This window comes from Aegilops tauschii, chromosome 7 (genome assembly GCF_002575655.3).
Source record: "Aegilops tauschii subsp. strangulata cultivar AL8/78 chromosome 7, Aet v6.0, whole genome shotgun sequence".
NCBI lineage: Eukaryota > Viridiplantae > Streptophyta > Magnoliopsida > Poales > Poaceae > Aegilops > Aegilops tauschii.
Window position 1 is genome coordinate 403,101,006 of NC_053041.3, and position 11,613 is coordinate 403,112,618.

At 46.1% G+C, this 11,613-nt stretch overlaps 1 protein-coding gene across 1 annotated transcript; it reads left to right on the forward strand.

Moving 5' to 3' along the window:
- The first annotated feature begins 3,323 nt into the window (after positions 1–3,323).
- On the forward strand, positions 3,324–6,968 carry LOC141028072 (uncharacterized). Its single transcript, XM_073505931.1, has 6 exons — positions 3,324–5,791; positions 5,871–6,026; positions 6,087–6,122; positions 6,246–6,335; positions 6,417–6,481; positions 6,549–6,968. Exons 1-6 carry the CDS (start codon positions 5,003–5,005, stop codon positions 6,751–6,753), a joined length of 1,341 nt encoding a protein of 446 aa, XP_073362032.1. The 5' UTR covers positions 3,324–5,002; the 3' UTR covers positions 6,754–6,968.
- The last annotated feature ends 4,645 nt before the right edge of the window (positions 6,969–11,613 follow it).

The following is an 11,613-nucleotide window of genomic DNA, read 5'->3' on the forward strand; positions in this document are numbered from 1 at the left end:
TGGTAATTGCTCGAATGATCTTTTCAATATGGGTTTCTTTTTCTGGGGCAATGGGGGTCTGGATTACCGTAAAGAATTTAGGCTTTACCAACAAGAGTTGGATTAGGAATGGACTCTTGTTGATCGTTCCAAATATCACAGATCATATGCTGATGTCGTTCAAGCTCCCAGGTTTTTCCCAGTGGAGAATTCGTTGATACAATCTTCCGATTCGCAAGAACAGTCAGTTTCGCAACGCTTGATTCAATCAAGGCCCTCTTCAAACCTGGTATTAACTTCGCCCAATAATATCTCTATTGACAAGGCGGGATCCTCGGGTTTTCAAAATACTGGGCTTGTTAGGAGGTCGGGTATCCCAGAGGCCCATAACAATGGGCCTCTCTTCTGCGTCTGTTCCTTATCTACGGGCCACTTGCGACCCAAGTGCACTGATAGAATCCGTTGTCAGGTGGCCATATTAAGACTAATTACAGATTCTGTGGCGCAATTAACTATCCAGCTTCCCACTCTACCCGCATCAATCAACAGTAAGATCCTGTTACTACACATTTTGGGATGAACCGCCTCCCCCCATTAGGACCCACCCTACCAGTGGACCTCCCGTCCAATCAATTCAACCGGGTGCGCGAGCCACGGGGCCCCCCCGTAGTGAGCCAACCATTCACCTTGACAACTCCAATTCCCACCGCAACTCTGCTCCACTGCAACACCCGCATTCACCGCATTCATCGCCTGTTGTTTCCATTGTTGTCCCCTCGAGCTCGTCGGCGCCGCCAGAGATGGCCACTTTTCCTTTTGATCCTGCTCCCTTCCTCCCTGCCGGCTGTCAAGCCATTGAAGTGGAGGGGAGGCCTGCTCGTCATCGAGTGATCCATGGCAGCCTTGTGCCGGCCAATGAAGACCTTGCGATTGCCACCATCATTCCCATGCCACAAGGTGAGGCAACGTTCGCTAATGTACAAGAAGTTCTGCATGATTTCCTGCATTCAAACATAAGGGGGTTACTTCTATCACTAAGTGTCCATTTGGGCAAACTTTCGTGTGGCTGGTTAGCGCGGCAGATCGGGATTTCTTAGTTAATAGAGGGCCACATGTGTTTGGAGACATTCATATTGTTTTCATATACATAATGAGGGGCTAAACTGGAAAAAACTTTAATCTGGATAGAGATTTTTTGTTGTTGATGGTTGGTTTTCCGGCTAATGTACATTCATTTCATGAGCTTTCAGATGCTACTGCTCGTTTCAGAAAGCTTATTGTTTGGGATAGAGTCAAATCATTATATGCAGCCGTGGTTTTCAGAGTCAAGATAGATGCACTCAAAGATATTCCTGCTAGCATCTTAGTTTCTGGCGCAAAAAATTCCAGTGGTCAATCATGGACCTGGCCGGTGATAATATTAGAGGACATGCCCATTGGCAATCCACCTCCAGATAAAGATCCAGTACCAAAGAATGACAATCCTCATCCGAGACCATAGGAGCAATTCTATCATCCTAATCAAGATCTGATGGTGGATCCTATTGCCTTCCATCTTTTGCAATGGGAAAATATTGTCATTGAGAACAATTAGAATGATTTGGAGCAAGCAGAGGAGGATAAAGTTTGGGGACACTGGGCAATGCCTCAGCAACAACAACTAGTTGATTTGGAGCTCCAGGCTGGTGACTTTCTTGAGCTAAATGATCTAGTTGGACCACTAGATGTGGAAGTGGCTCAACCTGATGTTGCAGAAGACAGTGGGCTCATTGTCTCACTTGGCCTACAAGCTACTGGTTTCCCTGGTGGAGCAAATTCAGATGAGCTTCTTGCCCCTCTGGTTATTCCTGACCAGCAGCCTCAGATTCTGGCCAACTTTGATCTCAATATGCCTGCTCAACCTATTCAGATGGAAATTGAGGAACAACTTTGGGAACATGATGCCTTGCAGCTGCCCAATCTTAACTTGTTGCAAGATATGCAGCTAGTTTGCAGCTCAATTTGGTACTGTTGCTCTGAACCTTGTCCCAACTAAGCTTGTTGTCCTTGCAATCAAGTATGCCTACTCTGCAGTTGTTTGATCTAACAAAGGATGATGCACTTGCTCCACCTACTGTGGTACAGCTAGATGGTGATCATAGTGATGATTCTTCAGAATCTAAGACTGCCAACTCTGCTCCAGAAAATATGAAACTAGATAACAATTTGCATGTTCATGCTTCCACAGTTGAGCACAGCTTCACAGCACCTTTAGACCCCTCCGCAGATAATATTGTGCCACAGAATGCAATTAATGTTCATGAAAACTCTAAAGGTATCAGCTCTGGGGCCCCTCCTGGGTTCCCTTTCCCCATCTTCAATTTCTCAAACTCTGGCAATAATGTGCAAGTTCCAGAGCTGATGGACCCTAGGCTGAAGGATTTGATCGCAGACTCTTCTATGTCAGGTGCAAGCGAAGATTTCTTATCTAAAGATGGGCTTGAAATATGGAGCAAGCATTTTGATGTTGGAAATATGCCCTAGAGGCAATAATAAATTGGTTATTATCATATTTCCCTGTTCATGATAAATGGTTATTATTCGTGTTAGAATTGTATTGGCCGAAAACTTAAATACATGTGTGAATACATAGACAACACCATGTCCCTAGTGAGCCTCTACTAGACTAGCTCGTTGATCAGAAATGGTTAAGGTTTCCTAACCATAGACATGAGTTGTCATTTGATAACGGGATCACATCATTAGAAGAATGATGTGATGGACAAGACCCAACCGTAAGCTTAGAAACAGATCGTATCACTTAGTTATTTGCTACAACTTTCTTCATGTCAAGTATATGTTCTTAGACCATGAGATCATGTCACTCCCAGACACCGGAGGAATACCTTGTGTGCTATCAAATGTCACTTTATAACTAGGTGATCATAAAGGTGCTCTACAGATATCTCCGAAGGTGTGTTGGGTTGCATAGATCAAGACTGGGATTTGTCGTTTACTCTCGTTCTTCACTTATATCCTAAGAGTAAATTGTTGAAGGAATTGAATAACATAAAGTTGAAATTATATGTGCTTTATATGCTTGTATCATGCCTAGTAGTAGTTTCACATTGGGTTTAGAAAGTAAAATCTATTGAAGCTTGACAATCACAATATTGGTCATACAAGCAATTCATGAATGATTAGTATAAGGAAGAGAATTTTCACATATAAATATATTAGCTTGGACATCTTTTATGATTGTGAATACCCATTAATTATTATCAAACTTGAGCAAATTAGTTGAAGTTGGACAAGGAAGACAACGTGATGAGTTATGGTTGGGTATATTTGCATAGAAGTTATGCCGTGGAATTGTCACGGCAGATGTCCTCGTGCAAGGACTTAGTCGTGGAGCCATCGCAGCTAGGAAGCTTAAAGGGGTTAAATGGGACAAAGGACACGAGGATTATACTGGTTCGGCCCCTTACGTTGAAGGTGAAAGCCTACTCCAGTTGAGGTGGAATTACTTAGGGTTTCGATGACCAAGAGCTAAACCGCTCTGCCTGGCTATCGATATGATCTTACTTGTCCTGAACCGCCGCCAGGTCGTCCCTTTATATAGAAAGGTTAACGCCCAGCAGCTCTCAGAGTCCCGGCCGGCTCATAAACTGTGTCCGGCTCGGACTCTTAACTATTCTTGCCTTACACTACAAGTCATGCCACAACGGCGGTTTACCACTACGGGCCTTAAGCCGCCTCTGGGCCTTAGACCTATTACTAAACCGCCATCCTTAACCTGTCCTTGGGCTTCTTGAATGAAGAGCTGTCGCAACGTAACCCGGCCCATCTACGACGGGTTACACCAGTAGCTATATCCTCAACATTAGGCCCCAGATTGATTTGAACCGGTTCATGTCAATCTTCAATACCTTAAGAGAAAATCTTCCGGCTTCTGTTTGCGCGAAGGTTATAACCCGCCATGACGTCATCTTCTGGATTCATGGTAACCCACCGTGACGTCATCCGCCATTAATGCACGTTCCGTCCAACGTATCTCATCGGATCCTTATCTTAATAACTATCCCGAAAATCGAGGCGCCTCTGCAGCTGGATAATCATGTCTTCAGCCACCTCATTTCTCGCGCCCACTTAACAGCCGTCCCTTATAAATAGGCCCGGCTCTCAGGTCGTCGTCACTCTTCCCTTTCCGTCGTCTTCCTCCTCTCGACACCCCAGAGCCCGAGCTCCGCCGCCGCCGCCGCGCATCCCGTCTGCACCAACCAAGGCCGCTGCATCGACCTGTCTTGACCAGAGAACCGCGACGCATCTCCGCTGCTCATCAGCACCAGTAAGTCCTCGCCGTCCCGTATACTAGATCCACATTAGGGTTCGCAAGTTCTTCTGTGTTCTTCATGGTTCCTCGCGATTCCTTCGCAGTTCTTCCAAAACGGCCCCCTTTGATCCAAGAGTAATGCATAACTTCGGCGGTAGTCGTTTCACGCCCATTTTCAATACTAGCAGACCCCTTTTGCTTGCAAAGAGACCTCATTTAGAGCTTATGAACTTCTCCGTATCAGTTTTTAGGTCTAGAAATTTTTCTTTTCTGCACGATCGTTTGATCCAAAATAATCCCTGTAATCTGTGAAACTTGTTTGTGCAACACTTAGGCAAAAACTGCATCTGTTAACCATGGCGGGTCATATCGCCGGCTTAAAAGAGGCCATTCTTTGTGAAATTTCTGGATCATTCATAATAGAGTTAAATAACTTAATTGCTCATGATATCCACGGCGGCTTAAATAACCTGACACAATTAACCATATATCATTAGGCCCTTTCATAAGCCGCCATCTTGAATACTGAACTGAAGTTTTCCTCCGGCTTAAGTTTGAACCGGAAACTTTATTTTGTCATAGGCTTCCATCTTTCACAATGCCGCCTAAGGCTCCCAAAGCACCCATCACATGCAACTGGGTTAGATCCAACGTCACCGACAGCACCTTAGCTGATTTGTGAAAACGGGTTACCTGCCAAAGAAAGAGGTCATGTCCTATCGTGCTCCTGGCCCGTCAGAAGAGAGGCCTCAACCCAAGGATGGGGAAGTTGTCATATTTACTGATCACATGAACCGGGGCTTTGCTCCTCCCGGCTCAAAATTCTTCAGAGATGTCCTGCACTTCTTTGATCTGCGACCTCAAGACATCGGACCCAATTCCGTGTCAAACATCTGCAACTTCCAAGTGTTCTGTGAGGTGTACCTCGGAGAAGAACCCATCTTGCTGCTCTTTAGGGAGTTATTTTACCTGAACCGCCAGAATGAATGTGCCAACGGGCCTAGCTTGGAACTTGGTGGAATTTCAATCCAACGACGGAGAGATTGTCTCTTTCCTTATGCTGAGCCGCCAAGCCACCCGAAAGATTGGAACCAGACATGGTTCTACTGCCAGGACACTTCTCCGGCTGACGAGAACCCTCTGCCCGGCTTTCGCGCCCTGTGTCTGGAGTCAAATCACCCCTTGCCAGACAAATTATCTCAAGCCGAACGTCAACCAGTTACACCCACCATCAACAATATCAAAGCTCTTCTGGGGAACGGCTTGAATGGTATTGATCTGGTCCGGGTCTGGGTTGCCTGGCGGGTGATTCCTTTAAGCCGCCGCCCCGGCTTGATGTGTGATTACACAGGCCAGAAAGATGATCCTCTACGACACAGTCCAGACGACTTACCTGAGGACGTCATTGATGATACAACCAAGTCGCTTCTGAATGAGAGCCTGGCAGATTGCGGGAGAGTGGGCTTAAGCCCTTTCTGCAAGACTAACCCGGCTCCAGTGGTAAACCATTGACCTGAATGCTTCTCCTTCCATTTTAATGATTTTGTCTTAACTCACTAACCTTTGTTGTATTTTACAGGCTAATGATAAATTCTGGAAGGGCAAGTATGACCACGAAGCTGCCAAAAAAGCCAGGAAAGTTAAAAAAGCCGCCAGGAAAGCCGCTCCCCGTAAGAAGGGGAGTAAACCTAGCGCCTCGGACTTGCTTCATCTGGAAGACACCTCCGAGTCAGAGGTAGCTCTTGACTCTTTAGGCTCCTTTTTTAACCATCTTATTGACACGGATTATCAGCAGGAGGACACTGGAACAAGTCATGAAGTGAATGAAGAGGTAACTATAATTTCATTCGACTCCGAGCCTTTGCCGAGACGGAAAGTTCGAAGAGTAACCCGTAAAGTAAGATTTTCACATCCTTTAGCTTATCAAGATCCTCAATTTATTTTGAAGCAACAGATTTATGAGAGCCGGAGGCAGACCCGGACCAGCAAAGATGCATACCTCTCCTCCGGCTTACCCGAAGCATCAAGGAAGCGCCGGACTGAGGTTATCTCCGACTTATATCCTTTTCATCCTTTGGCGGGCGTCACTCGTCAACCACTCAATTCTTCTGATTCAAACTACCAGGGAACTTCACCTTCCTCCGGCGACTCAATGCAGTCTAGCTTGCCGGCCTTCAAGACCGCACCCGGGTAATGATGATCAGCTTATTTTGTGCTTATCTTACTTATGTTTTTGCACTAACTCTTTGACTTTCAGTGTACAAGTAAAGCCCAGCAAGAGGGCGAACAAAAATAAGCCGGCCGAAGAGCCGGTCTTGACTGAACCTGATGCTTCTGCTCATGAGCTGCCGTCTGCACCAGCTCCTGAAACCACCACTGCTCCATCTGATGAACAAGTTATGGAAGGTTCTGATAACCCGGAGATCCCAGCCCGGCTCATCCAGATGATCCGGACGTTGTAATCACCCGGACCGAGTTTGTCGAACCGGGAAGACCCACCGTGTTGGCTAGATGCTCTGCCAAGGAAGAACTTCTGGAACGCCGTAGGGCCAGGCTGGACATCACTGACTATGCTAATCTGAGCATTGGAGATATTGTCTCTGGCTATGTTAATCAAGTGCACAACAGCCGGGACCTGGAAATTGATATGGTGAAGCAAATACAGCAAAAATCCGAGGTATGACTCTCTTGCTTACTCCATAGTTATCCTTACCATGCCAGCCCCCAAGTCTATTACTTATGATAAAATATGTTGTAGACTTAATACCGGCTTAATAATCACTGCAAGAAAACCGGCTTACCTGGTAACACTCAAGGGCCGGCTTAAACAGCATAGTTGACCCGGTCCTTTCCTTACTTTAATCAAGTAGTTGAGCAACTTTACGCATTAGCCCCCAAGTGCCAAGTACCTTTGCCTGCAAAGTGCTTGGGACTTATTTTCATGAACCGGCACTGTAAATAGAGCTTTTCAGCATACATTAGCCCCCAAGTGCCAAGTGTCTTTGCTTGCAAAGTGCTTGGGACTTAATGTTGCATTATAATCACCCTAACTGTAACCCGGAATTTGTACAGGCCGCCTGTAAGAAATTTGAATCGGAAATCTCTGATCTAAAGAACTGCCTGAAGACTCAGGAAAGTGAAACCCAAAAGGCCAACTCCAAATTTGAAGTCAGCATATTTGCACAAGAGAAACTGAAGAAGAAATTTGAAGCAGAAAGAAAAGCCTGGGCGGATGAAAAAGCTGCTTTGCTTAGCCGGGCCGAACAAGCGGAGGCCACACTTACTGAAAGAACCGCCGAGCTATCCGGCTTAAAATGCCATGTATCTCAGATGGTCTCCGCAATCTTTGGTAAGTTACTCTGTAAGTTTCTAACTAGTTTACATCGTTCATTTCCCATAAGTATCTCAATTGCCATCAGCTCACCTGACTTTGTAATGCAGGTCCCAGGAGTTCCAATCTCAACCAGAACGCGCTGACCAAGCTGAACGCGGTTTACACCTTGGTAGAGCAACTTTACACCGGGTCACAACGTGCCTTAGCCGTTGTGGCTCTGTCAAATGAAGTTCCCACTCACCTGGCGGATGTACTCAGGTGGCTTGCCGTGCTTCCTCAACGCTTCCAAGAGTTAAGACGAACTTCTGCAAGAGCCGGAGCCATAGCCGCCCTAAGCCGGGCCAAGGCGTTTCTACCAGAGCTAGACCCGGCCGACATCGCCCTTGGGTATCCTAGCTTGAAGGAAGATGGCACTCCCTTTGACCAGAAAGACTTCGCCGCCTGTGTGAAGAGCGTACGCCCGGTGGCCACTTTGATTGGTAATGATACAGACCTTACCAAATATCAACCGGGCTATGACGCGGAGAATCAGAGGATCCCAACACCACGCTATGAAGCAGTCAGCCTGATTCCTCCGACTCATAAGCATACCTTCGGCCATGAAGTTGACCCGGCCGGGTTAATTGATGATGAGGCTCAATTTGAAGCCTTGAGTGGCATTGACTGGAAATCATCAACCTTCCAGGTCATGGACACAGCCGGAGGAGCGGAGAAGGATGACCCGGAAACCTCAGGCCAACAACGCCCTTGATCTCGCAGGCGGCTCATGTGATGTCTTAAAAGACGATGCCTCACCTTTCGGACTCGGGGAGTCATGTAATAGAGTAGGACAAACACCTAATTTTGTCGTGCCATCGCGCACGTGTGTAACGCTCAACATTGTTTAAGCTGCCCTTTTATATTCTTCCGGGTTATGCTTGATCCTCTGTTTTCCTTATGTTTAAAGAGCTGTCTTTAATTGTCCTGCATAGAAAAACAAATCACAAGTCTCTAGGCAGCTTACTGCATGGAGAGTCACATATTTTACATATAACCCGGAATATGAATCAAAGTCATAATAAACCGGCTCTCAATTATATCTTCGAGATAACCATAACAGCATACCTGCGAGCCTTCAAATATACTTCCGGTTTATATAACCCGAATAATGAGGTTGAGAACTCCGGTTCACCAGCACATATAATGCTTATTATGTACCATCAACATTATTAATCAAGGTTAAGCCGGTGGAATTAGAACCACCCTTGAATACTTTTGATATGATCAAAAGAACTTGTTTGCAACAAAAAGATTTCAAAAATTTGGAGGCTTCTAATTCGAATACGACCAGAGAACCGTCCCAAAGGGGTTAAGCTTAAGATTCGAATACGATCATATAGCCCCCAGTGGCTTTGGCGTTGCCGATCAAGAGGGTACCTACAGCTATGTTCTCTTTGGTTCGAATACGACCTATGTTTGAACAGGAAGCCCCCAAATGACCTTGAGAGTTGTTTAACGACGCTGATTCGAATACGATCCACGTCGGTTCCCAAAGGGGGTTAAGCTATGATTCAAATATGATCAAGAAAAACTCCCCAATGAGCTCGGCAATATGCCAATCAAGTGGGTATCGACATCTATGTTCTCTTTGGTTCGAATACGACCTATGTTTGAACAGGAAGCCCCCAAGTGATCATATTTTTAACGGCTAGATTCGAATACGATCCTAAGCCGGATCAACCTCCAAATGACCATGTAATATTACAATGAAAATAACAATGATACATTTACCTTTGGAGGAAAAAAGGACAGAGGTCCTGCTGAAGGAAATATGCCCTAGAGGCAATAATAAAGTTATTATTTATTTCCTTATATCATGATAAATGTTTATTATTCATGCTATAATTGTATTAACCGGAAACATGATACATGTGTGAATACATAGACAAACAGAGTGTCACTAGTATGCCTCTACTTGACTAGCTCGTTGATCAAAGATGGTTATGTTTCCTAGCCATAGACATGAGTTGTCATTTGATTAACGGGATCACATCATTAGGAGAATGATGTGATTGACTTGACCCATTCCGTTAGCTTAGCACTCGATTGTTTAGTATGTTGCTATTGCTTTCTTCATGACTTATACATGTTCCTATGACTATGAGATTATGCAACTCCCGTTTACCGGAGGAACACTTTGTGTGCTACCAAACGTCACAACGTAACTGGGTGATTATAAAGGTGCTCTACAGGTGTCTCCGAAGGTACTTGTTGGGTTGGCGTATTTCGAGATTAGGATTTGTCACTCCGATTGTCGGAGAGGTATCTCTGGGCCCACTCAGTAATACACATCACTATAAGCCTTGCAAGCATTGTAACTAATGAGTTAGTTGCGGGATGATGTATTACGGAACGAGTAAAGAGACTTGCCGGTAACGAGATTGAACTAGGTATTGAGATACCGACGATCGAATCTCGGGCAAGTAACATACCGATGACAAAGGGAACAACGTATGTTGTTATGCGGTCTGACCGATAAAGATCTTCGTAGAATATGTGGGAGCCAATATGAGCATCCAGGTTCCGCTATTGGTTATTGACCGGAGAGGTGTCTCGGTCATGTCTACATAGTTCTCGAACCCGTAGGGTCCGCACGCTTAACGTTACAATGACGGTTATATTATGAGTTTATGTGTTTTGATGTACCGAAGGAGTTCGGAGTCCCGGATGAGATCGGGGACATGACGAGGAGTCTCGAAATGGCCGAGACGTAAAGATCGATATATTGGATGACTATATTCAGACTTCGGAAAGGTTCCGAGTGATTCGGGTATTTTTCGGAGTACCGGAGAGTTACGGGAATTCGTATTGGGCCTTAATGGGCCATACGGGAAAGGAGAGAAAGGCCGCAAAGGGTGGCCGCACCCCTCCCCATGGACTAGTCCGAATTGGACTAGGGAGGGGGGGCGCCCCCTTCCTTCTTTCTCCTTCTCCCTTCCCTTCTCCCTTCCCTTCTCCTATTCCAACAAGGAAAGGAGGAGTACTACTCCCGGTGGGAGTAGGACTCCCCCCTTGGCGCGCCCTCCTCCTTGGCCGGCCGCCTCCCCCTTGCTCCTTTATATACGGGGGCAGGGGGCACCCCATAGACACAACAATTGATCTATTGATCTCTTAGCCGTGTGCGGTGCCCCCCTCCACCATATTACACCTCGATAATATCGTAGCGGTGCTTAGGTGAAGCCCTGCGTCGGTAGAACATCATCATCGTCACCACGCCGTCGTGCTAACGAAACTCTCCCTCAACACTCGGCTGGATCGGAGTTCGAGGGACGCCATCGAGCTGAACGTGTGCTGAACTCGGAGGTGTCGTGCGTTCGGTACTTGATCGGTCGGATCGTGAAGACGTACGACTACATCAACTGCGTTGTGTTAACGCTTCCGCTATCGGTCTACGAGGGTATGTGGACAACACTCTCCCCTCTCGTTGCGATGCATCACCATGATCTTGCGTGTGCGTAGAATTTTTTTGAAATTACTACGTTCCCCAACAGTGGCATCAGAGCCTGGTTTTATGCGTTGATGTAATATGCACGAGTAGAACACAAGTGAGTTGTGGGCGATATAAGTCATACTGCTTACCAGCATGTCATATTTTGGTTTAGCGGTATTGTGAGATGAAGCGGCCCGGACCGACATTACGCGTACGCTTACGCGAGACTGGTTTCACCGTTGCGAGCACTCGTTGCTTAAAGGTGACTGGCGGGTGTCTGTCTCTCTCACTTTAGTTGAACCGAGTATGGCTACGCCTGGTCCTTGCGAAGGTTAAAACAGCACCAACTTGACAAACTATCGTTGTGGTTTTGATGCGTAGGTAAGAACGGTTCTTGCTAAGCCCGTAGCAGTCACGTAAAACTTGCAACAACAAAGTAGAGGACGTCTAACTTGTTTTTGCAGGGCATGTTGTGATGTGATATGGTCAAGACGTGATGCTATATTTTATTGTATGAGA